General features: G+C 38.2%; 1 protein-coding gene across 1 annotated transcript in view; it reads left to right on the plus strand.

Moving 5' to 3' along the window:
* The window catches only part of si:dkey-215k6.1 (transmembrane protein 132C), a 180,156-nt gene that overhangs the window by 18,950 nt on the left and 133,360 nt on the right, over positions 1-27,846 (plus strand). The window contains exon 2 of the mRNA XM_056746511.1: positions 26,159-27,041. Within this exon, the coding sequence (XP_056602489.1) occupies positions 26,159-27,041 (883 nt within the window). The remainder of the gene's footprint in view (positions 1-26,158; positions 27,042-27,846) is intronic.

Below are 27,846 nucleotides of genomic sequence, written 5' to 3' on the forward strand. Positions count from 1 at the left end.
ACATACTGTGGTTATCAGAATATAAAATAAATGGCCTGATAAAACATTAGATGTTACCTTTTTATATACATAATTGATAAAAATTGTATTGTATGGACCTCCACCGCAAAGAAAATAGAGACTGCACCCCCCCACCAAAGCCTAGGGCGAACACTGGGGAAACACTGATTGAATTATATCTGCTGGAAAATTATGTTGTGTGATGTGGTTTTCTCCAGAATCTATAGAATCTATTTGTTTATTTCCACACAACCAAGACTAGCAGAATTTCTTCACACAATTTCACCATTGGCATAGAATAGCCTTGTTGTTAAAGACCCCAATTAATTGGCTTGACAGGTGCAGTTTCTTTCCCGGTTGATGTTGAATCAGGAAGCTGGGTTTATGTGTGTATGTGTATGTGCACACACACACACGTTTCAGTGGCACTGGCAACAACATAAACCAACTTTATGTGGCCCAAACTTAACTTCTTTAGACCTCTGCAATGAATCAACTGTTGAGTAGTTTTAATGTAACTAAAAACAATTTATTTACAATAGAATAATAATATACATTGATATTGATATAAATACAAACTAAAAAAGTAGTTAGTTTATAACCAAATACAGACTTAGTTTAGATTCAGATGAATCCGCCTTTATACCAGTGGTGTAGTCTACGTGATACGCAGGTATACGCCGTATACCCACTAGAAAAGATCAAGAATTTCCGTATACCCACTTAAAAAAGCGCAAGGTTACGTAACAACATCGTTTGTTTCAGAAAAGTACGACCCACTGACTTTTGGTGCAACCAGGAGATATGAAATCAAAGAGGTCATTAAAGGCAGCATTTAGACTATCAGTGTTATCGTAAGCCTGCCCCCGAAGCTACTGGCGCTTCGTGCAGCTGCAGCAGGTGTTACAGACAATGACCCTGACGAGGCTCATGCGATGCTTTACGCGGGGTCCCCACTCCTCGCTTTAGTGTTCCGGGGTCGCAATGTGCACACTGTTCGCCCGTGTATTATACTTTCTGCCTTTAACTCACCCCACTTTTAAAACCACTGTGTAGTCTTTAATAAAATGAGCATATTTGTTATCATTAACATAACTGCAAGTCATATTGTGACTGCTGGCATATTAAATTGTATCTAACTAGCCAACTTCACAAACGTTAGTTGAATCAATACATGAGGGAGAGATAACTTATACTACAATGTTTATAATTGTTTTAGATGATAAGAGATGAGAACTCCTTACAAGCCTTGTGAAAGTCAAGCTAGAGACACTGCCAGCAATCTATAGGTGCAACAGGTGCTTGATAAAAGTGCACAAATGTTCATTGTTAATTATTATAGTTCACTATCAATGTCAATAATAGATGCAACTAACATAAGTGTGTGAAAAATCTAGTTATTAGGGATGAGTATCAGAGTTTGATTTTAACCATTTTTTTCAATATGATTTACTGTAAGTCTCTGACTTGGCCTTAGTTAAACTAAATCAAAATCTAAAGTTTATACTTTCACAAGATATTCTTTACATTATGTAGTTGCCCTGCTTAAAAAAACAATAGAACCCTGCCCAAAACACAAGAGATGCAGATGGGAATCAATAGAAAAGGCATAAAATAAAAAATTATAAAGAAATGTGTTTCATAATGGTATTTAAATGGAAACCACTAGAATGTATGTAATACTATTTTTAGCAGGATGGGTTTATGTAGAAATACTTAATAGCTTTTCCCGTGGATCACTAATGTGCATTGAAAATTGCCAGCTGATAAAACCTGTGCTTTAGTGACTGTATACATAAATAAAACTCTTAACTGACTGATTTAAAACCAGCAAGTCCCACAGCTGTCATTGGCTATTGAAATCTTGCTTGCAATAAATCTTTCTTGATTACAAATAGAGGCATACTCTATCCTTGCATTCGTGAGTGTGGTGGTGCTCATGGGTTGTCGACCTGGGACGGATGAGTAGGCTGGGGGGAATCATAGTATACTCACTACAAAAAACTAGACTACACCACTGCTTTATACATCTGTCAAAATTTTAGGGTCACTTGACTGAAATGTTTCTCATGGGTCTTAAGTATTTTAGTCTGAAGGTGTGTAGTTATTTGTTTGAAATATTTTTTTTAGACTGATTTATAATTGTTCCATCATATTTATTCATTTTACAAGGAATTTTATAAACATGTTTACTTTGACAAAAAAAAATGAAGCCGCAATTAAACGCCCTGAATACGGACTTATTCAATACAAAGCATTCCAGGGTGATACCAGTTTGAAGCTGTTTGATAAAAAAATCATAAATTGTAGCAATGCGCTGCTAGTTAGAGGATGTTGAATGTAACTTTGAATGTAATTGTTTCAACATAACTCTCATATTAGTCACTTTTGTATTTTCATAGTTCTTATGAGTTTACTATTATTCTAAAATGTAGAAAAAAAATGGCAAGATTGAGTTAGTGAAACTTTTGAACAGTAGTCTGTATGAAATATTACATTACATGCATATATATTTTGGCTTTATAGTGTGCCCTCCACAGTCCACATGTGGCTGAGTGACTTAAAGGATGTAATGCTGAGAACATAAATCCATTTTTGATGAATCAGTGGAATCAGATGACCCTGCACTTTCCTAAAACATACGTCTGTGACCGCTTGTGTACAAGATCTGTGTGTTTGCACTTGTGAAGAGGACGAGATGAGAGATGAGCTCTCTCTCTGAGCTCAAGAGCTCTAACCTCTCATAGTCTGCCTCAGGGAACATCACTCTGTTAGTCTTTGTGCATGTGTGTGAGAGAGATTTAGTATGCTTATGGTCTAGAACAACTCTGTTATCAATATGGTAGAATTGAGTGGTTTTCTGTATTAATGTGCTGTTTTTCCGTTATTCACAAACCGATCAATGCATCTTGCTGCGTATGGTGAAGTCAGTGTGTACATTAAAGATGATTTAAGTCAAATGACATAGCATTTTATGTTCAATCATGTGGGTGCGGTGTTGTGCCACCGCTAGGTGTGGAATGGAAGCGCCCGTGTGTACACCGATATAAAAAATATGTTCATTTTTACAAACAATGGCGCTATGCTGTACGGCACGGCGTTTCCGTGTCCATTGTGCAACCCCCTTTACTGAACCGTACACCCAAACAAAGTGCTTAAGCATGACCTAAACTACTTTTAAACTTGACTACAATTAGACCTTTTGGGTCCCATGCAGTATATAACCACAGGTGTGGGTCTCCAAATGCCCTTTTTTTGTTTTGTTTTACATAGATTAAAACCTAACAAACATACTGTCAGGGTCCATGCGGTTTCTGGGTCCACTGTATATGTTATCTGTTATCCTTGTGAAAAGTTTGCCCAGATCCAAGGTTGCCCAGGCAGGTACTACAGCCAGCTGTATCTCAAGAGACAATCAAAACGAGTCTGGTATTGTTGACATTTGGATGACATCATGATTGAGAAAAAAATTTTCAGCCCATTTATTTTACATCCCAATAAGGAAACTCTCCGCTGTCATCGTAATGTATAAGCTATAAAAGTAACATTTAGAAATGGTATTAATGAACCGCAGGTTATCTTTGGCCTCATTCCATGTATTAAGTGCTTTATGGGTCAGATTAAATAAGGCAGTAGACCGCATATTGTAGCTGCCTTGTACATCCTATTTTGCTGCCGCGTAAAGAAGAATGATGGTGTTGAAATACATTAAGTAATAGTGAAGATCTGTTGCTTTTACTGCATCCTACAGTATATCCATTTTAAATATTGACAACTTTTGTTGTTCTCTTGAGCTCACAGCAGATAGTAAGGGTCACCTCTGCATTGATATTGAACAGATGTAAACGATGCGACTGTGCCATAGGCTGTGCCATAGGCTGACTTTTGTCATCAACAACCTTTTGTCTAGTCATTTATTCAGATAGTTCCCAGCTGAAACGTGCACATACCCTTTATAGGTCTCTGTGGATGTACAATGGCACGCTTATACAGAAAATAGAGAACATGTTCATGTTTTACCATTCTTCAAATTATCTAAAGATCAGAGGAGATCAAGGACAGGTATGGTTGAGAGGAGGAAAATACACTGTATGCAGTCTGATAATGCTGGTGGATAAGTGTTTGGAAGTCAGAGGTTGACTTCTGTTTTTCACCCGCCGAAACTGTGCAGGTCCAACCCGGTCTCCCACACAAGACAACAGAGGAACAACCAGTGAAAAATAGTAATGGCGTAATCTAACTTTATTCCTCTGTTGTCTTAACATCAACCACAAAACAAGACCAGACCAGACCCACACTGCCCCAACGAATGAAACCCCCCAAACCACAACCAACAAGCCCACCCCCACAAACACCCACCCAGCAACCTCCAATCAAAGTCACTGATCGCAGCTATAACTTCAAACTGCTGTCATTTGATTTAAGTTTAGCATTAAATACCAAGTATTGTAAATGTAGAATTAATGTGACAAGTAGTCCATCTTTGCTCTTGGTTGGGTAAGGAATTGTCTGAGCTGGGATGGTCAGATGGTCAGCGACTTGCATTGAATTGACCTATACATTTATACTTAGGTATGTGCAATCCCCTGGGCTCGAACCCACAACCTTGCGTTGTTTGATTCTGAGTGCAAATGCGACGTAATTATGTTTTTTATATGCTAGTTAGTACGTCAAGAATTGATTCTGAATCGATTTGTGAGGGACCAAACGATTCTCACCCCCAGCAGAACAGGTCTTAAATTGCAACACACAAAACTAGGAGATGACGTCACAAATATGTTAATTCGCCTATGACATCATTCAGTGCCACAGTTCCACAAAATCCCTGCGGTAACACTTTTGCTATGATACGTAGAAAATATAGATCTTTAAAATACATAAACGTTGCTGGTTCGAGCCTCAGTACTAGCAGGGATTAAACTAATAATTATATTTAATACTAGTCATAAATACATCATTTCATAAGTGTTTACATTTTAAATGTGCTCTATGCATTAATGCTTTATTTGGTTTGAATCATTTTCAATATATAAGGAGTGTTTCATTTAATGCTGGGTTGCATGCAGTGCAATTTACTGTTTGTATTCGCTCTGTGTTTTGTGCAAATTGAGAAATACAGTGAGTGAGATGAGTGCAAAACTTGTTTGCGTGTTTGCTCGTGTGTTTTGCAATGCGCGTCATTTATAAAAAATAGCAAACACAACTCTAACATGATTTAGCTTTATTTCCTTTAAAACCACATGTGCTCTACAATATCGTTGGATTATCAGCATATATCTCCCATATGGAATAAATAAATGTGAATAACTCTTGTCTTAATCTGTAATGTGTTGCCTCCTGTCATGTAATAATGAATTTATCACATTGAATTCCACTTTTTCGCAGTGGTTAAGTACAAAAAGTGCAAACACTCCCTTTGTTTCGCAACTAGTTTCACATTGTAACAAATCTCAATAAAAGGGAAGGAAGGAGGCGGGAACCGGCAGACATTAAACATTTATTAACAGAAATAAAAACAGCCGGCGGCCCCTCATGGACGACCGCCGGCGAAATAACATAAACATAAATACAAACACAAGTTCGGGCCCGGTCCTCTCTCTTCGACGGTCCGGTCGCTCGTTCCTTTTATGCTCCCATCTCCTACGTGATTCGAGCCCGGTGTGCGCACAGCTGGCGCTAATTCACAATTACTCACCGGACTCGAACCACGGTCTCGCCCCGCCTACTCTACTACACACATGTAAATGTTTTTTAACTGCTGTCTGCTACTCTTCCCCAACGGCAGCACTCAATGTGGTGGTAGAGAGCATTCTGGTTGACTACATACTGTACTTTGCATCACATCATTTCACTATAGCAGTGGTGCATAGGTTTATTTACCACTTGTGCACCATTTCAAAGTCTATATTAAAGAATGGTTTAAATAAATAAAAAATGTTGTCTCTTAGTGTAACGGAGGCCAGCTAGTGAAGTGCTGTGCAGTGTGTAAACCTCACTACCCGACCTCAAGCGACACTCTAGCGACAGACGCTATAGACTGCGGTCTTTAGCCTAGTTGTTAGAGTGCCCGACTCCCATGCCGGACCGACCTGGTTCGAGGCTCCACTTGGAGCGGTGCAGTTTGTTCCAGTTACATTATCATTAAGATGTTGGCCTTAAGGATATCTAGTGTGCCCTGAAACACTGATAAAATTTGCATTCAAAACATTTACAAATTCAAAACGTACCGTGTCTCACTTCTGCCGATACAGATCTATGGTTTTTATGACACCATTATGCATTTCATCTTCTTATTTTGGCATGTCGTTAGAGAGGAAGATGCTTGTTTTTGCTCTGAAATATTGTTTGCGCAATTGTTTGGTGTATTGAGTCTTCTGTATTTTGTTTATGGGGCTGAACACTGTAGTGGAGGTGGTGACATTGATTCCCCTTGAAATGTGACTTTATCTGTAAGTTGTGCGAAACTAGTCCCTTCGCCATGCTGTGGCCTTTGATGTAAAGTCTGACCTCCAGCGTGCTACACCCCAGCATGTTGGAAGTGTCGCTGTTTGTGTTGGCATTGCAATATTCCAGTGAAGGGCTTCCACAGTGTGTTTGGGGTCCAAACGCATACACGCACACACACATACTGGGACCGTGGTGGTCGGACAGAGGCATCCATCCCTGCTGTTTGGATTATGTTTGGAATAGAGGACGGCCAAAAGGCGGGTAGGGGGCAGGGGTTGATCATTTTTGTGTGTGTGTGGAGCCTAGTTTGTTAATTCTCTCGGACAAGGTCTCAACCCGACCAAATCCGGATGTAGCTTCCATTTGGTTAGCTCTGTTAATGTGTTCATAAACTGTGATGTTTGAAGTGGCCCGAGGGGCCTCTTTTGTCTTGCTTGTTTTCTTTTCATTGACTTCCTTGTAACTTCGGGTCTGTGTCTCGCCACGGCAACAAGGATTCTGGAACCCGTACAGGGATGGCGGATTCTTTCACCATGGAAACTCGGCCAAGCAGACCGCATTTTGACTGAGGTCCTGCCGAGCTTTCTCGCTGGCTCTTTCTTGCTCACTTTTGTGCTGTCTCTCTGTCTTTGTGTTAATTACAGCAGAAATGCATTGTGATTGTGCTTCAGTGGTTCAAGAGGAGATGTGCTTGAAAGGTCTGGCACAGGCCCAGCTCACATCCCTGTCTTAACACCACTTTACTGGCCCCCTTTTACCTCATCACAATCACTCTACTGTGTGCGAGGGGCCGCAAAGAGGGCAGAGGAAATTAAAGGGGCAAGAGTAAGACATGCAGGAATGTAGGAAGCGTGAAAGAGAACACGACGGGTCCAGGATTTTGCATGTTGTCTCTATAAAGTGGTCCTAAGTGGAGCATTATTAAACATAGCCAAGCTGTCCGTCTTTCCCTAACTATATTCATTAAGAGACTACACAAAACACCTTTCAGTGTTTTTTTTTACTTTGGAATAATGCCATTAGTTGTTATAGGCCTAAATGTTTTAGATTTTTTGTGTGTGTCTTGCTGTTTGATTTATAGTGTATATTAGGGGTTGAACGACCTTTTTGAAGTCGACTATTATCTGATAAAAGGCCCTGTCGACGCCGACTAGTTGATGATGTCATCAATAAATAAAATAAGAGATAGGAAATATTTTCCAACAAGATTTAATGAGTGGTCGACTAGTCAACATCAAGCTTTAAGAGTCGCGGCATGATCATTTATGCCGACTAGTTGACTAGTTTGTGCAACCCCTAGTGTATATTACTACAATATGTGGTTGCTACGAAAAGTGCGCAGTGGCTCTGTTTAAAGTCTTTACTTGTGTTTCATTTCCCATAACTCAATGGCAGAACAGCATCCAGAAATGTGTTCTTATTAAATAATATTATACTGAGTGCTTTTAGTATTGTCATTGCTATTATTAACTAAATCCTGCTTAAGTGTCTTTGTGATTTTCTTTTTTATATGAAAAGTAATCAAACACTGAAGTGTTGTGGGACAAGTTACACGCTGTAGTTTAATAACAGTGATATCTATTCTGTCTTGGCAAACACCACCAATGATCAGAGCAAGTTTATTTCTGTTCATATAAAATTCATGGTTTTGTGAATTCTCATAAATATTGCATTTCTAACATTAAGTTGTAGATAATGGTGTGTTGACAAGCAATAAAAACTGCCTGATCTGCTGAAGATGAATGAATACTGGTTTTCACGAAAGCACAATTTGTGCTCTTGTATTGTTATGAGTAAACTACAGACCAGTGTTTAAGTGCGACAGATGCTGGTAATAAACGTTTTGAGGCGGCTTGTTTGTGATTTAGTAACTGTTCAGGAACACCTCCCTGACAAACATACTTTTTTTCAATTTTTATAATAAAAAACAGGAAGTGGAAAACCTTATTTGGACAATATAAGTGGGCATTTTCCATTTCCCAAAGGCCAGATCTGCCAAAAGTACAGCCGAGAGCAGACATCCATGTGGCTGAATGCATTTATGTTGGGATTATGTTGGGTATTATTGTGGTGTAAATGTAAATAATGGTTTTGTAAATCCATGTGAGGATAATGCTCACCCTTCGGGAGTGAAGGACAGGTAATCAGTTGCTGTCAGGCATTAAAGGAACATTTTATCTCAAATGTCTGTAAACCTGTATGGCCTTCGAAGACATGGAACATGATTTTCAAGACATACAAGCCTTTTTGATCGTGCCTTTATCAGATCCCAAATATCCATTAGCAAATGTGCTAACTTTACTCTGAGGTGTCTTTGCTTTCTTTTAATTGTGCATGGTCTGTTCTCAATGAGGCAGTCTAGGATACACGTTGGTACAGTAAAAGATCTTTTCTTGTTCTGCAAAAGAGTCTCATTCGACCTATGAAAATAAAAAAGTAGATCAGATAAGCTCAGTTTTGTTAGCCAATACAGATAAGATGCTCTCTGAATTTAGACATCTCGTTGTGACCTGATCTGACTTTCTGTGCTCAGCTGCCACTCTGGCATACGTCCTCCCTGTCATCTTCTCTATCTGTCTTGCCTTTTTTGAAGCTTTTCAAGTGCTGAAAAACCATTCAGGATGTCTGTGGTTATCGGTCTTGAAATCTAGACATGATCTAGCTTGTATCTGATCGAAGACATTTAAACCCATACTCTGTACTCCGTACTCTTTGGGTTAATTAAAAAATGTAGGGTTTGTTAATAGGTGAAGATCAGATTTACCTACAGTACTACGGCTATAACATATTTAGAATTTTGACCGACAATTGGTAATTGATTTTTAACACTTGGTCTACCATGATAAACACTTTGGTCAACATAAATCATTTACATTAGCTATTCTAAATATAGTCAGTTAGAGGCAACATTAAGGGGGTCGCACACCGGTGTGCGATGCCTGTGAACTGACCTGGAAGTGACACTGTGCGATCCCCATTAGAAGTGGCTGCATAAAAAGTAAATTAAGACTGTTTCGGTTACTAATGTTATTAGTAAACCTCTGGGAAAACAAAATGCTAAGTAGAAAAGTAGACAGCTGGTTTATGTTCGGCTGAGATGCAGGAAAAGGCATACAGTGTTACAGATATGGCAGCAAATCCAACAGCTGATGAGAAGTTTTCAGAAGTTAATACATTCATGAAAAGTATTCAATAACGTGGAACTTTTTAAAAATAATATTTTCTTTGAAAAAGTCCTGGGTAATTTGTTGTGTGTAATTGACGGCCCTTATCATCCTTTCTGAGGTCTCTCTTCTTATAGAGAAATATAGTTTTGCCGTGCTGTCTCTTTTCTGCTTACTGTTCTTTGGTCTCGTTCTCCATGGGTTCGATTTATCACTCAATAGAATGTATATCAATGGTCTGAACTGAAGAGGCTGAGTATCCAGCCAGTCGCTTTAAAAGGGTCAGTGACTGTAAAGCTCTAGGGAATTTCATCATGGAAGTCTGCCCTGCGAAAGCCTATAACTTCACATTCAGAAAAAAACCATTAAATGAACCATTAATCATACACATAAACACAATGTGAAAAGCATTGCTTTCCCAATTTTAACAAGTTTTCAAAGGAATTATGAGTTTACACATTTTATTTTGACTTGTCAGTATTTTATATTCAGCATTTTTATGGAAAATGTCTTTTGTTTATCAATTTTTGTACTGCATCAGCTGTCATAATGTTTTTGTTGTCTTCAATGAACGGAAGAGAGCACACGTCACTCCTTTCTTCATAAAGTTACATTGGCTCCCCATAGTCGCTTGCATCAATTTCAAAGCTTTGCTCTTGGCCTACACCTGGTTATCACTGGTTCACCATATTTTAATTCGTTTGTAGAGCGTATGGATCTGGTGGGTACATAAGCCTGTATTAGCGAAGACATCTTGTAGTGTCATCCCAAAAACGGGAAAAATCACTCTCAAGTACCTTTTCTGGATCTTTTCCACATTTGTGGAATGATCTTCCCGATGCTACAAGATTAGCAGATTCTGTAGCCATCTTTAGGAATATATCTTTCCACCAGCACCTGACCGATTAGTTTTGACTTCTATCTCTTTTCTAATCTTTCTATCCTTTAAAAATAAAACATAGCTTTGTATGCTGTGGTGGGCTATATGAGACCAGTTTTACTGCGTTTATGGTTTTTGTTGTCCTCATGTTGTTTCAATTGCTTCCATTGTTTACCTCCTTTGTAAGTCACTTTGGATAAAAGCGTCTGCTCAATGACTAAATATAAATGTAAATATGTACACTGAAATGGAAAAGAGAATTCTGTGGTTTGATGCTAAAGTGTTTGTGATTGTGGATGCAGGCCTGAACAACACTTTATTAAATGGGTGATGCTGGCATTCTGAACTTTGAACTTTGTCACAAAAATGACTGCTTTGAAAAGAGTATGTTGTCTTCGTTAAGTTAGAAAGGCTTGCCATAGCTGATGTTTAGAGTCTGTTTTTCCTGAGTGTTTTCGCATGTATTCACATCTCTCCACTCCATTACCCAAAGGTCAAAATCATTAAACACAGTCACAGGTGCTCTTCTGCATTTAAGCATGAAGGATTAACATTGTATAGCTGTTTACGTACATACTCTGTGTTCAATTTAGTAAGTTGTTACTTATCACACAAAACCAGGCAATATTTGACTGAGGAAGTAGATGTGGATGTTTGTCAAACATGTACCTGTGATTTGGTTATATCCTGGGCGTGGGACTGATGAAGTGATGAACGAAAAAAAAGAGAGGAAGAGAAATTGTGGCTGGGTGCGTGTGCGGTTTTCATATTTCACAGTGTTGAAGAGTGGACATTAATCACATCTAATGTCATCTTTCAGAGAGAGCGAGACAGACATTAAATCAATACACACATACTCTATGACACACACATGCCAGATGTCTATCAGATTGTCCTCGGGCACAGATGCTGAACTGAGGTGGAGTCGTGTCATTTATTCTCTTCACTTCTCTTCCGATCCCCTACCATTTGCAGCTCAACGTAGAGATGAGTTTTCATGACGAGACAGGTGACCTCGAAATCCCCTCCGTCAGTTTTAAAGCCATACACATGTAAGGTGAATGTGTATTTTCAGTGTTAAAATACTCTTCTCAAAGCCGGCTTAGCGTGCAGTCATCTGTAGGTTGATATATTTTTTTTGTTTTATGGGCATTATTTCAGTTTCTCTGTGGATGATGTATTCTGTCTATAAAGTTTCAAAGTTTGTGTCTGGTATAGTGCTTTGGAATGTCCCAAATAGACAACCTGGAAGTGACAGTATGGGCTGACATTGACACACCAGCAGGTCGAGGTGCAAGGAGTCAGGAGTCAGAAGTGATTCAGTGACTAGAGTTGTGTGCGTTTTTATGTGTCTGGGTTTGTGTGTTTGTGAGAGAAATGAAAGAATAAGTAAAAAAGTAAGACGCTTGGACTCTTGATTAGAAGGGAAAATGGAGTGGGTTCTGAGTGGCTGTGGTTGCCCATGACAACAGGAAGATGAAGTAACCGCACTTAATTACAGCTCATGATTGGCTCCGCCCCCTATTATTGAGCACTCAGGTATGATGTTTTTGCTTGCAGAACTATTACATGAAGAACATTTCTTTTTACGTGGCAATATAACCTATAATTACCTCAAATGAAATTCAGTAAACCTATATTTGACACATCCTCTTCGGTGTGTAGTTTGAAATGACTGTAATCGTTGACTGTGTTTACCACCAAGAAAGAGACTTTAATTTGAAAACATATTCCGTCTATTATTGCAGGAGAGGGTTTCTGTCCTTACTTAATGTGGAGGAAAGAATCGGAAAAGATTCTTCAAATTTGTCAAAAAACAAAGTACCGTAATGTTTTTCATGATAAGACAAAATTATACTTAAGAGTATTTCTGTTGGGCTTGCATGTAAACCTCAATACGTAATATTGAAGGCCTGCAAGATGTAATTAAAAAATTAAACTTACAAACAGAATTACACTTGTAAAAGACTATTTTAATAGTCAAGCTGATCTTTATTTTTTTTAATTTTTTTTAGGACCAATTATGCAAAGTAGATGTGTAGATCTGTCATCATCAGTGGTGTAGTCGGGGCCATACGCCGTATGCTTACTTTTTACACAGCGCTGTTTGCGTATTACGACTTCTAAAGATCTATATTAGCGTATACCCACTTGTTCTCCTGCTTAACGTCTCCAAGTTGCTTTTGTGGTTGCTTTCCCATTAAATGTATCGCATTCAAAATTCAGTCATACAATTGGTGCATTTCTTAATAAAATTAAAAAAAATCTTGCGCAACCCACCTCCGACAGCCACGCAAAGCGCATCATCTTCAGTGTTGGCAACTCGCCTGCAAGGAGCTCATCCCATCAATGACTGATAGAGTCCCGCTGATGCCGTCCGCTAATATTGATAAAACTGCTCACTTTTAGTCAAATCTGCTTTAAAGGGCGCTCACCGTCAGTGGCTCCCCTCATCTGGCATTGACACTGAATTCACTGGTTCTCTTGCGCTGCTTTATCTCTTTACGATATTGCAGTGCATCGCAATCGCCTCTTTGGTATCTGTCACAACTTTTAATACTAGCTTTCTTTAAATGACACATGATGAAATGAAACAAAGCACTTACATAGCCCTACTGTTTAAGTCAGAATCCTTACATTTTCTATGTTTCCTCGTTTCCATTAAAGTCATTATGAATACTTGTTACATTTATTCTACATTTAAAATAATGTAGTCTGTTTTTAACACAACCTTAACTTCATACATTAATATCTTCCGCTTAAATTATTAACAAGCGTTGACACAGAGATCGCAGTGATGACAAAGTGATTACATCTCTATTCTGTAAAATCTTGAATATGTTTTTAAATATTCTTTAATATGTGATACGTTACAAAGATATGATGCTTTGTAAAAAATATTGTATTGTGGTCGACAGTACTGGCATAGACCTGTTTTTTCCAACCTTATTTTTTTCCAATTCTGTAACTTCATATTCAAAGCATGAGTGAAGAATAATGCATAAATATTTAACTGAAATAATTGTCATATAGTACTTGAAAAACAAATCTAACAAACACACTGACCCCTGTCTTTTGGCCATGTGTGGTCGGGGTTATCATTATATAGTATAGTACACCACTTTTTTTGTTAGGACTACACCACTGGTCATCATCCTTCAAATCATCATGACATCATGACTCAAACGAATCATCTAAAATCATTTCTTTTAACCACTTACGTGAAGTAAAATTTAAGGATAAACCTGAGGTTAATCTTGATTAAGATTGCAGATAAAAATCTTTTATGTGAAAGACTTTTGTTAACATTAATTGAAACAATCATACATTCAAGGCTCAGTACTGTTTTGTTAATGTAGTTAAAGTGTATTTTCACATGTCTGGAGGTATAATGCCAAACTTGTATTCGACCACCTGGTTTAATAATATATAGAAGATGAGTTTAATTGGTTTGGCAGCAAGTTTAAAATCAACATCAAGTTTTATAATAGGTAAGAACATTTGGTTGGCAGTGATATATAGAGGATAAGAGTATTTTCCTTGTATCAAATAGAATATTTTTAAGCCATGTTTATTGAAGACATAAAAATTGAACATAGGTCAAGTCAGTCTGTTGTATCACATTTCAATCAAGACCTGGTGCTCTTCCAGAGACCATTCATTTAATGGACCTCGACATTTTTCGGCAGTGAATTGGGCCATTTATCATCACTTGATCATGTCCTAGCAGAGAGATTCAATCTAGATACGAGAAATGATACCACTTTGTTAAAAGCATATGGTTTACATTTTTTCAAAGTAATTTTAATGATCAAGGAACTGGCATTTTACATTTCTGGGTAGTTTACAGTGTAGTACATGTAATCAGATGAACGTGGTTTTGGATAAAATAATAATAAAGTTTAACTTGTCCATTTGTCCATCAATGCTCTTTACAATCAACAGAAGATGTACACTGTTTTATTGTTTTGATACAGATATACATACACATTAAATCCGATTCTAATAACTCTGCTGGGTTTAAGCATATAGTCCATGGTGAAAATGTGAATTGTGTTTGACCCAATAGTAGAAAAATGCGCTTAAAGCAGATGTAGGGCAATTGCCTCGTAATATGTCTGTTTGAAACACATTTGGTCAAAGGAGTAAGAAAATCACATCGTAATTTGATCTCGAACAACCGTTTGTGTCTTGTCTATCATTCTACTATATTGTTTATCCCGCAATATATCCATCCATTTTCCAAACCAGCTTCTCGTCTGCTGTGTTTTTATAATCTGAATCTTATATTTCATACTCCCTAAAGAATGTTGCACTCACTGTTATTTCATTTTATTAGAGTGGGGCTGATGTATGTCATGAAAAACCTAACCTAAAAATGTATTCAATATTTAATATAATATAACATTATTACGTAGAAAATAATTGTTATTTACACCGCAATGAACATTTTATGCTTTTCTTAAAAATGGGACATTGATTAGATATTGTTCATTTAATTAAAATGTTTTCACGTTCAATATTCTGATAATTTAGTTTCCAGTTCTACTCCTGGTGGCTCCAACCAAAATCAAACACATCTATCTGTAATACACAAGTAATCCTCAAGACATTGATTAGATAATTCAGGTAAATCAGTAGATCTGGAGCTTCACTCTGCTGGACAGGTGCCCTACAGGATAAGAGACACTGGTCTCTATCTGGTCATTTTAAAGAAATAGCTTGTACTTGAAACAAAAATCTGCCCCAGCAATCTGACTATTAAATGCTCACATCTCATTGCCTGATTTTAGTATGTTTTAAATGCATCGGTAAGACATTGAGCAGACTGCAGCTCTTACAAGAGCCTTGTTTTTATTAGTGTCAAACACATATGATTTGATTGATGGTTTGACTTTAAAGGCTGGTGACGGGTGATGTCCACTGCAAAACTCTCTTTCATTGAAATCTATCATAGAACCATCCCCGAACTCAATAAACAGATGCTGCTTTTTGTCTATCTGTCTCTCTTTACTCTTAGTACACACACACATCTATTGACTGTCTGTGCCATGACAGCCTCATCTGTGTGGCAGCCAACTGAAAGGGCGGATAGAGTGACTGTTTCAGTTCCGGTTCTGCTCAGACATTTCTCCCTTGTGAATTACAGCTTCTGTAAGAGTTCTAGTACAGAATACTGAGATGGCTGGAGAATTTTACACCCAGAACGTTTGAAGAGTGGGTTTTAAATGTTGTGGTCTAAAGGCGAATTCACACACAGATACGACAAAGCCGGACATTTAAGGTTGGCTGTTGGCTTCAGAATGAACAAATTTGTTGCTGTTCGTTGGCATTTGTCAGATCAGTGCAATCTACAATAATTCCAGCTATGGGACCAGGCGGCATATTGAAATTCACAAGTTATTTACAAAGATTTCTCTGCTTTTATAAAATGACGAAACGTTGTGATTTGACACTCAGTCACACCATTTTTGCTCATTGAGTTTCCATAAAAGCTGTGTCATTAAATTACTTTCACATTCCTTTGTTTCGGCAAATTTTGCCAGTACAAGAGTTCCAAGTCAGATACGGTTTAAGTAGCAATAGTGTTTTGTAGTGTTTTTGGAAAGGGATTTTTGAATCAAACATTCAAAATAAGATGTAGTTGCTTTATGACTGGAAAATTGGTGATAATAATACCCTTCAAGACATTCAAATATTGAATATTATCAAACGATCAAAAATATTGAGATCTGCAACATTTCTTTCTTCCCTCTTGGATATATAGTACACAGAGAAAGAACCACCGATACAAGATGTTTAGAAATGTTTTTTGGCCGTGTGCAACGGGTGTTACCGTGTTTAGATTTTAAAGCAACAGAGTACTGTTTGGATAGTGTTATGAGAAACCGCATGTGTATGTGTTAGATACATTTATGACCCATTATAAGTCAGGAAGACTGTTGTTAGAAGACATTCTAGGCAATGTCTCCCTAAATGATCTCTTCTGTACAATGATGATTGTTTATGTACACTATTTTGTGTTCTGGTTGACTTTAATGGCCTTGCAATGGCCCATCAATGAGTGAAGTGACAGCCCAGTGTTGGCAGACTGTGTTGATCTTATACAGCAGCGTACATACTAATCACATTCATTATGCCAAGATTACACCGTCTTGTGTAATTACTGTAAAGATTATAACAGCACTAAATATATTGGCAGGGTATCATTTTTCTTTCATTGTCTTTCTCACTTCACTGATCCGCTAAAGGACAAAGAAGAAGCTGTTTGATTTAGATGTCTGTTATGATCACTTATGAATCAACTGCTAGTGGCTGCATGATGGGACGGCAAATTATTTAGTGACTCTTTGTTTGCGTGTACATGTAAATAAAAATGGGTAAGGCTAATTATTTTAAGCTGTGCTTATCAAATGGTGGGTGACGGCTGGAATATGGATGGCAGGTCTGTTCTGATAGGATTACAGGGGAAGACAAGGGAAAACAATGAACAAAAAACAATTTAAATAATAAAACTAGATAATGGTGGATACTAGTTAAGGCCGAATACATTTTTTAAGGTAGAAGAGAAGTATCTAGTTGTTGGAGACTGTGTCCACCTCTGAGGTATTTTGGCACAAATTTGTCTGGCACTGAATAGAGGCTTGCCAAATAAGGCAGATGCCAACATCCACAGGTTGCCTGCTATGTCCTCATTTTTGAAAATCACGAACAGAATTGTGCTAAAAAAATAAAACCCAGGCTTATTAAATACTGGTTTATTTGAAATTATTGTAATAGAGATTAATATTTTCACTAGCTGTTTTACAGCCATGGAAAAAATTAAAAGACCATTTCAGACACCGTTTTTCAGATTTTATCATTTGCTATTTATAGCCATGTTTTTAGGTAAAATTATTGTTTTTGTTTCATCCTGTGAACTATTAACAATTCTCCTCCCAAATTTCAAATAAAATATTGTTTCTTTTTGCATTTATTTTCAGAAAATTAAAACTGGAGAAAAAAAGATGCTCTGTGTTTCATATTTCCTTTTAAGCAAAACCACACAAATATGTGTATATGTATTTAGGAAAAGTAAAAAAAAAGTGAAAACCTTGATTTTATCAAAGTTTTCATGTGTCTTGTCATGCTGTCAGTTTTGCATATTGCTGCTGGATGACTTTGTCACTCCTGAGGTTTGATTTTGTTGAAATTCAACAAACACTGGACTGGTATGGCCACATTACATCTAGAAATGCTGATTTGAAATGAAAATTATATGTTCCGCAGCTGTATAATTATTGTTAAAATTCATTAAATGTTTGTTGGCATGTTGAATGTTGAAGGCCTTTTTACATTCTCAATCATATCTTTGTTTAATGTAAATGTGGATCCTTAATAAAAACCTGTAGAGGCATCAATATACAAACTGTAGACAGTGTAACACTGTGTCTACATCGGACGCGTCGTGCCGCATCCAGTGTGGAAAAATTTTGAAAGTATAAACCATGGAGTGACTCTCAGCGGGATGCCCTGCAATAAAAACACGGGCAAAACATGCCATCTACAATATTTTCCATTATGTGATAGGGCAGTCGGAGTGAAAGTCTGAATTCACAATTAGGGAATTGGCTAAGCAGCCAATCTGTATTTTTTTCAATCTTACCCCCGGCTGTGTGTTTTGTTTAAGCACCACTCTGGAGGTATGTCTCATACCAGTGGGCTTCAGCCATTTTAAATTGCTTTTTCACACATTTGGTGGGAGCGGGTTTAAGTTTACATGTGCACAGTGTGCGAGACCCATGAGAGTGTAATAGATCCTCGGCTAAATTACTCAGACTCGCACAAAGAATGAAACAAAGTGTAGAAAAAGTCTATTTGATTTTTCTGTATCCTGAGAGTTCTAGGCAAAACTATATATGCTACTAGGCTACACTATATATGCTCACCATTAAATATTGTAACATTTTTGTACATACAGCTTGTTGTATTGATTAGTTTAATAGTATGTAAATGATTGAAAATGAATCACTGTAAAACAAAACTTAACTTTTACTAAATAAAAAAAAGGTTTTGAAAGCTTAGCCCTTGCTTAAAGCAGTAAAAGCACTAAAGCACTAAAGGACAAAAACAAAACATTAGACGTATGTGCAGACACAGGTCATTGTCTTACGATTAATTGTGCCACAATATATTCTTAGACATCGTTTGAGATTTAAACCTGTTACCTGAAATATGTATAATGCATGAAATGAAGAAAAAAATCCAGTAGAAAGTATGTTTAATGCCTGCTGACAGTTGTACATATTTTTATATCATTCAACTCTTTTAGTTTAGATTGCGAAAAGTGAGGGGACCCAGTGCATCCATGCACTCCATGTGATTCCTTCATAAATTCTTCATAATCTTGTTTTTATACAATACTAGGTCAGATTCTCTTTCTGTAACATTCTCTAAAAGCCTTCACAATACAGATGGCAGGAGTCTGCCAATGTTGGCGTTAGCTCCAGTCCTCCTGAGTGTAAATTTCTGCTTGAGCCAGCTCAGAATCTGATGGATCTCTCTAAGTGTGTTTACACAGCACATTTTAATCGATTCTTAAAATGTTCAATTAGGACCGAATCAATTTGCACACTATGGAGATGATCAAAGTCAGCACACCTCAAAAGCCACTCTTGACTACAAACAAAATCTTGCTGTGCTATTATGACACTTTTTTTTGTTCCTTACTTTTTGTTTTGCCCGACTTGAATTTCATCTTCTTGATGCTTCTTTGCTGTCCCTTGTAAAAAGTCCATTTGGACATCAGAGGGGAATATGGCAGTTTTTTTTAGTATGTGCTGCTAACCCTGACAAAAAGAGGTTTTATGCACATAAAGAAAAAAAATGTCCAACTCCATTTTGTTGTCCAAACTGACTATTATAAATGACAGCAAAGAAAACAAATCGAGAAGATGACAGCGAAATGTCATTGTAGCACTGTTTGTTTTGACTGGCTTGTACCAGGCTTCCTGTTTGGTCTCACCATTACGTCAGTGAGGTCCACTTCCCAGATGCAAGGCAAGTCTTTCTTGTTAAATTTGACAGAGGAATTGTTTTTGCACACCTTAAATTAAAGGTTGTCTTTTGTATTTCAATTTCTCAGACAGACTGTGTAATTTCTTGTCCATGGATATACTGACACAAAGTGATAATACCTAAATGAGTACCGTCGGAATTTGATGCTATTCAAGTACTTCAAAAAGTACCATGGGTAAAAAACATTTGATCGTTATACCAAACACGTGAAACTGCCATTGTACATTTTGGTACTTATTTATTTATCCAACACTATATGACATCAAATATCAATAGGCCTTTATACGTTTGGAGTCTAGAGAAATGATGTAACCCAAACTCAACACTACACATTCAAACTGTGAACCTACACTCATTCACTCATTCAGACACGCATTTGTTCAGTATTGCACTCATCCTGTGCATTCTGTGAGATTAAAGCTGTTGACATAATGACAAATCTTATTTTCCTTTGTTGCGTGTACCACAGAACACAAACGAAGGAGCCGTAATATTAAAAAAGAAGCAAGAAAAAATGCACCAGATGTGAGGGTGACATGAAAGACAATAGATGGATGGACAGAATGATAGAGACCGAAGCAGAGAGAAGTTGTGATGGATAGTCTTGGTATTATGAAAAGGTCAAAGGTTATTGGGGCATCCCTGTGTCGGACAGTTTCGGCACTCTGTAGGGGGCAGGAAGCCGATTAACCCGAAGAGTTTCCAGAAGGGTTGGGCATCGCTGTGTGTGTTTGTTTGAAGGGCTCCAAATGATGTCTTGAACCGGGCTATAAATCATTAATTTTTTTCTCCTCTGAGTTTTGTATGATGTCTACTGATGTAAGTGATGTGGGCGTGTCTGGCATTGATACAGAGTGAGAGAGACTCTGTGTGTGTGTGTGTGCGCGTGCGGTAGCAAAGGTCAGGAAGTTGGAGAGTGTTTGCGTGTGTAGGCTAGCTGTAAGGTCACGGTTTTTGGAAGCAGTAAGATGCAGCTGCTCTTGCCATTAGGGGCCAAAGAACAAATGCCAGATGAGAATTCTTGAATTCAGGCATAAAATACCATATGATGCATCAACTCCATTACTGTCCAAACAAAATCAACACACATTCTTGAGTTTCTCAGACTTTCTGATAGGATGCTCAGAGGTCCCTGAACAAAGCACTGTGCTTATTGGCCTTGTCTCATCTCTCCTCTCATTCGTTGTCTTTGATATGTTGTTTAGTTTAGGGGTCGTTCGCTTCAGCTTTTGACATGATAATGGTGAAGGCTAATGAGGGGCCAGATGACTTCAAAAGTGGATGCAACAGTACCTAGTGACTTTAATCTCACATCATGGTTTGTTAGCCAGAATGTCTGCTTTTAGATTTTGAAGATACATAAGTCTGAGTTCTCACCAAACACGACAAGGTTTCTTCATAAAACAATTTTCATTTTGAACATCTTCAGAACTGCAAAGAATGTTTTCTGTGTAGCTGCTTTGCAAACTATTCAAATCACTACAATTATAAATTGAGAGCAATGTTGGTCACAACCCCCAATCTCAGTTTGAAACCTAAACCCATCGCTAACCATTCAGTCCATTAAATCTGTTTGAAGAAAATAATATTGTTCCAGGACCATGTTGTTTGCAAACCCATTTTTACTTGACTAAGACACAGTGAGTTGATTGGTAAAGTACAAAATCACAAATTTTTCAGTCTGTCTGAAAACAAAGTTGTGAGCGCAGGGGTCACGGTTGAGGCCGCAATAGCTTTTGAGGATGAAATAGTCTGGGAACATTTTCTACAATTTATGTGTCTCAAAGTCTAGTTTGGTGTGATGATGATCGAGGCTATTTTGAGATAAACTGCACACACATTAGATTTTTAAATAAAATACTCCGAAAGACAAATAAATAACTTTATGAAAACTTTTCGCTTTATCTGCTTAATGCTCATTTCGTGAAATTATAATCCCACCCTCATGCCATTCGCTGTCCACACCTCCTCCAAACACATGAATGTATTTTGTAAATCCAAGTAACGAATAACAAAGAAAATCCATTAAATTCTTCTCGAGTCTGTCAGACCCTTTGCCTGCCAGAGCTGTCTCCATCATGTAAAAACTGAACCTATGTAAATTGAGAATTTTCCTCTTTCATAATCCAGACGGTTTTTTCGTTACTGCTTTTTCAAAAACTGACTTTAATTTTGTAGATTTACTTGTTGTCCAGCCATTCTCCCTACAGTGACACAGCGGACGTGAATGCGCTGATGACGTATGATGTCTGTGTGAACATGGTGCGCAGTGGTATGCAAAATACTTTAGCTAAAAAATGTACACATGACCAGTCAAAGTGTTCGGCCGGAACGTTTTTTGGTCCTACACATTTCACAAAAGATATATAACTATACAAATATTATTTGACCACTATACTTCTCGATTGCTATCAGGATGTAAAGAGACTTCCAACCAATATGACAACAATGTTTCTGGACAGGATCACCCACACTGCCTTTAAGGCCGAGAATTAATGTGAAGTTAAATTTGAATGGATTTAGAACTCTCCTGGTTACGTATTGGAGTTTAACATCAAGATTTGGTTGATGCACTCTAAGGGGGCGCAGTAAATTCCTCGGCTTTGCAAGAAACGTTTGACATTTGAAAAGTGGCTTGAGAAAGAGGGAGTGAAAGCAAAAGGTTAGCAATGTGCCGAGTGTCGCCAGCCTTGAGCCCAGTGGCTGAAACAAATCAGAGCAGAGGTGTTTGGAGTCAGAATTATGGTCCGCTTTGTAGCCCTGAGAGCATCATAAAGAATGGGCTTGTGACACAGAGAGATGCTGTTCTGCGGACGCTGTTACCCCCATCTGCCGAAGCTGCGTGCTTTATAGTGTGCGACCGCCGTATCGCCGCTCCTCAGGGCCGCCACAAAACATTCCACTTTTTTAATTCTTTTTTTGGCAGTCCTCTAGGGCATAGGGTGCTGCGATTGTGTCGCGATCATTTGGGTATTAAAAGAAAAAGTTGTGTTCGTAGTTTTCTTGAGAGAATTCGACACAATGTTCGATACATAGATAAGCTCAGAGTGCATTCAACCCATGCCGTTTAGTTTCTTTCATTTCTTGTTTTCAGGCTCTTCCTTCTCAAGACGCTTGGTCCACAAGGTCTTACGTTTGTTTTATTTAGTGTTGATTGTTGAAATAAATCACTGAAGGTCTACCTCTCACTTTCTCTCGCTCTGAAGGGATTATTATGTGTTTAAAGTCTTGTTGTGAGACTCAGCGCCGTACCAAATCTTCATTATATTTTCACACCTCTACCATGCTTTACCCGCGCTACCTGAGGAGAGACATCGGTATAAAGTAACATAATAAACCTCCGACTCTGTTCCAGGGTGCTGGATTACGTTCTGTTCTGTCACCGTTTCAAAACATGTAAATGAGACTCTGTGAATCAGCGGGAAATCTATCTATTTTTCGCAACAAATAAGAAAAAACCCAAACATATTGAGGAACTGGGATCGTGCATTGTATCAGTTTTTATTGGCTTATAATAAGGTCGAAGCTTTTGGTGTGCAAAATGTGTGTTGTGGCTATATTCTCTAATTTATTATAGTTAAATGAGGCAAAAATAGTCACACGTTTGAAGAGTTACCGATATGCTTGAAAGGTTACAATTTATAGATATTTCTCTTCCTTTATTGTTTTTTTTGCAGCTGTCTGCAATTCATTCAGTTTAATATACAAAGTCTATTCCGGCAGTTCATATAGATTTTCAGCATTATGTGTTCTGTTTAGTTTCGGTAAGAACATTTATTAAATCTATAAATATTTTATAAAAAATTAAATACAAGTTGTTATAAACATGGATGTGTATAAATAAAAGTAAATATTAAGTCTAAAGCATTTGGCATATATAGTCAGTCCACAAATTTATGGAAGTTGAAAGAATTCTGCATGTGTAGGGTACTAGAGATTGCAAAATTATGTTATAATACATTGTATGTATATTTGTAGTCTGTTGAATAGATTGGTTTCTCATCCTAAAGTTCTGTAGGGTGACTCTAAAGGCTTTCTGAGTTCACAGGTCTGCTTTAGTATCATTTTGTCCTTGCACAAAGCACTTAGCCTCGAATTGCTGCTTAGGGACCTTTGCTTTGGATAAAAATTCCCCCTAAATGACAGATTTCAATTTCAGTGATGTCTTGACTTTTTGGGGAAAGCTTTGAGAGAAGTTGGTCCTTCAATCATTACACATACACACACACACACACACACACACACACAAACACAAAGTGAAATGTAACAAATATTTTCTTGTTACTCTAGAAGTACATGGGACAGCACAGCATTTTGCCCTGAGATTAACGTTTTTGTGGTAAAACTAAATCCTTCACAAGTAATCCAGCTTCATTTCCACTTTTAAGTGTGTGCGATTGCTCACGGCAATAAGGAGAACAAGAACAGGTACAAGAGACTTTAAAGGGGTAAAAATGAATTCACTTTCCACTGACTTAACTTCTGTATAATACATCAATTCTGAATTGATGCTGTCAGGATGTTAGTTTATTTCACATGTTTGTTTTCTCTGGTGAGTTATTAAAATGAAGACTTTACCTAACTGCAAGACTAAATAATATCAAGTTAATGAAGTAGAAGTAAAAAAAGCTAACGTAATGCAGAAGCATTGATTTTATTTTTGGGGAAATATGAATTGTTAGGTTATTATTAGGGATGGGTATCGTTAAGGTTTTAACGGTATTACTACTTTTATCGATACCACTTATCGATCCGGTACTTTAACGGTACTCTTATCGGTACTTTTTGTTGTGTTTTTTTATAAAAGACAAAACTAAAGCTGGTGTTGTTTTCACTATTTAAAACATTCTTTACTGACCCAACATATCTTAATGCAGGTAAAAGATGACTGATACCCGCCTATTATTCATAGAGGATTAAAATAAAGTGGATGTGGGCCTACGTTTGTTTGTGTTTTTTGTTGTTGTTTAATAATAACCATAATTGGACCAGATGCTGGAATGGATTGGTTCACTGTAACTGGAGCTTTACATTCACATAATGTAGTTAACTCTGTTTAGGCTTAAAAGTTATACAGGTTTGGAGCCTCTTGCAAAGTACACACAAAAAAAGTTTATATATTTCATCAATTTGTAGGTTAGCTCTGCTTTATATTTCTTAAGCATAATTTATTATTATTCATCCATTTTAAATGCAGTACTGTGAAAGCATTTTTAATGTTTAAGATTTAATTAGGCTACCGCAGAAAAAAATACTCTGTAAAAATTATATGTAGGCTATTTTTTAATGTGATGTGTGTTTATTAAACGATTTCATACTAATTTAAAGAAACCTTAAGCAATGTTTATGTCGGGGAATTTAGGAAGACTGCTAGGCAAGTATACATGTACATGAGGACGTGGATGATGAAATAGTAGCTAGGCAGTCGAAAACTTTGCATTTATCTGTCTGCACATTAAGCACTTTTGAAAGATGTATTGCCAGATTGCTTGTGTTTCTGCTCTTACAAGCAAAAATCTTGTCGCACTTGTTGAAACGAGCATTGTCTGCATCCACTCGAGTGAAATGTAACCATACTTTAGACCGTTTGATTCTCTCCGCGATCATCACTGTATTAAGCGCGAGCTCTCGTGTTGTGTGCGCGCGAGCTCTGTGTAGTGTGGGACAGACGGACATTTCGCGTGCGAGATTGCGAATAACGAAAATGCAGGTAAATGTCTTTAATATTATCGCAAATTAGAAATGGTTGGTCAGTTAAAATATGCTAGTTAACGTTTATTTATCAATAATAAGTAGGCAATGTTTTTCTTAATTTCTCCAGTACCGACAGCAGAACCGTTATCGTCAGAGCCTATCGATACTTCAGGTCTTTTATAATTTAGCCCCGAGACCGATAAAGTACCGAGTTTCGGTACCCATCCCTAGTTATTATTTTATCTACACTGCACATTTTCCCGCCAGTATTACTTATTCAGAAACAGATACATTTCCCTTTGTGTTGGACCATGCTATGCGTTTTGGAGGTGGGAGGGTTGTAAAGCGCCCTTGTTTTAGGTTTGGGCCTCTGCAATCTGTTATCGGCCCACACCTATTGGTGCACCCAAGTTTGCTTGTCTTTCTGAGTCATTATCTAGTTAATAATATTAGTTCTAAGTTGATGACAGTTTGGAGCTAAAAGTGTAGATTGTCTTGATCAGAGCATCTGCTGCATATGTAGATGTATGTTCGGTTTACTTTTTTAATAAGCGTGCTCTCATTCTGTATCTAAATCTCTCTTTTTATCCTGACTGTACCATCTGTTCCACACAGACATTGACTTACTATTCACACGCTCGCACACACACACACACACACACACACACACACACACACACACACGCATACACAGACAATTATCCTTCCAAAGACCCTTGGCCCTAATTTCATTTGTGCCTCTTGAATCTCTGTAAATAAAAGCTCTCATTGCATAAAATAAAACAAAGACCAGGGGACACTTTAAATGAGAACTGAAAGCTATTTTGCCTTGTAATCACATCTGAAATGTGCTCTAAAATGCCTGTGAAACTAAATAAACACACTGATTACTCTCTCTCTCTCTCTCTCTCTGCAGTGTGCGAGTGCAGGAGCGGAGGTAGTGATCTTGCACCCAGGTTCTCCTCCTCTCTGCCCACGTATCTCCCTGTGTACTGCCAGCTGCAGGGTGCTGAGTCATCATTCTTTCTCCGGGAGGCCACGCAGGAAGTGATGCGTAACGGGAGCTTGCAAACACGCAGCGAGCCTCTCTTTCTCCATTTGGTCGATGCTGGCCCAGCTCCCCTCTTGTCGGTCAACTGTAGCTATGGCAATATCACCGCGGAGACGCCTGTACCTCCTGATCTCCTCCAGGGGTCACTGCCTCGCTCCTTCCACACCTCAACACACCTAACACTGAGCTGGAAGGTGAGAGCACACCTGGTGTCCAGGAGGATAGGAGCGGACCGTCCTCAAATCCGGGTGTTGTTTTACCTGGGGGGACGCAGGTGGGAGGATGCGGATCCTCCCGCGGAACTGTTGCCTTGCGTTCGTGTCGTAGGGTTCCGGGAGCCTGGGGAAGGTTCTGTATCAGCCGCCTGCCATCTAGAAGGAAACCTGGGAATCTGTGTAGCCCAGCTTGGCGTCCCTACGAGCTGGTTCAACCCTCCGCCACGCAGACGAACACAAGAACCTGTTCAAGTCAAGGTGGAACTGCACTACACCGTAATTCCTCTGGAGGGCCACAGAAAAGAATGTGTAGCAGGTAGGGTGCAAGGGAAGGCCAAAGTGCAGGAGGGGAATATGCAGAGGATTGGGACGGTGATTCTCGCCACTGGGGAGAATAAAGAACCCAAAAACAGACTCAGACTGGACAGCGATGTAGAGATTGTGGTGCCACCCAGCCCGTTTAAACAGGGACAGACTGTGGGATTTCAAGTGCTAATGAATTCTGCGGCCACCACTGAGCAGTTTACACTAAGGTAAGATGACGCACACCTGTGAGGGATGTCTTATGAGTACAGTACAATGTTAGGGATGTAAAAATGCTTTAATGCATTGAAAGGTATTTGACTGCCAATGAAAATTGGATTAAAAATCGAATCAAATCACTTTTATTGTCACATCACCACGTGTTATATACGATATATACATAATGGCCCAATCACAAGTCTATTTTATACCCCTTCCCCTTGTCCCTTGAAACAGTGTGGCAAGGGGAAGGGCTAAAATCATTGTGAAATGGTAAACCACTACTACACTGTCATAAGTCATTATAATACCTCACTGATCCTACGGAGATGCGGCAATCTTTATCACAAACTTCCAAGATGCTGCTGTCAGCTGTAGTCATGTCAGTTTCGGGGATTACAGCCAAAGTGAACCTGAACTTTTTGTCAAAAGCAGCTCACCACACACCCCTCTGAGTGCGGTCACAAGCCGGCCGGGGAAGGCGGAGCCCAGAATGCTGGTTCGTGATTGCATTGCGGACACGGCCCTGGTTACAATCACTTTTTTGCAGTTGTATATGTTGCAGTTCTATCATGCAATCAGTAATGCGTTACGTTAACAAATTTTTTTGACTTTATTAACGTTTCAAGTATTCAAGACAAGCAATGTAACACAACATTAAATATAATACAAAGAAAATGATTATTTGTTGTTTAAATCCTTATTTAAGCCAAAATAAAGGCTTACATTACACTCCAATGAGCAGCCCATTCTCAAATAATAATAATAATAATAGCCTGATAATAATAATTTATTGTTAGAATTGTTTTTATCTTC

Source organism: Triplophysa dalaica, chromosome 4 (assembly GCF_015846415.1).
Source record: "Triplophysa dalaica isolate WHDGS20190420 chromosome 4, ASM1584641v1, whole genome shotgun sequence".
NCBI lineage: Eukaryota > Metazoa > Chordata > Actinopteri > Cypriniformes > Nemacheilidae > Triplophysa > Triplophysa dalaica.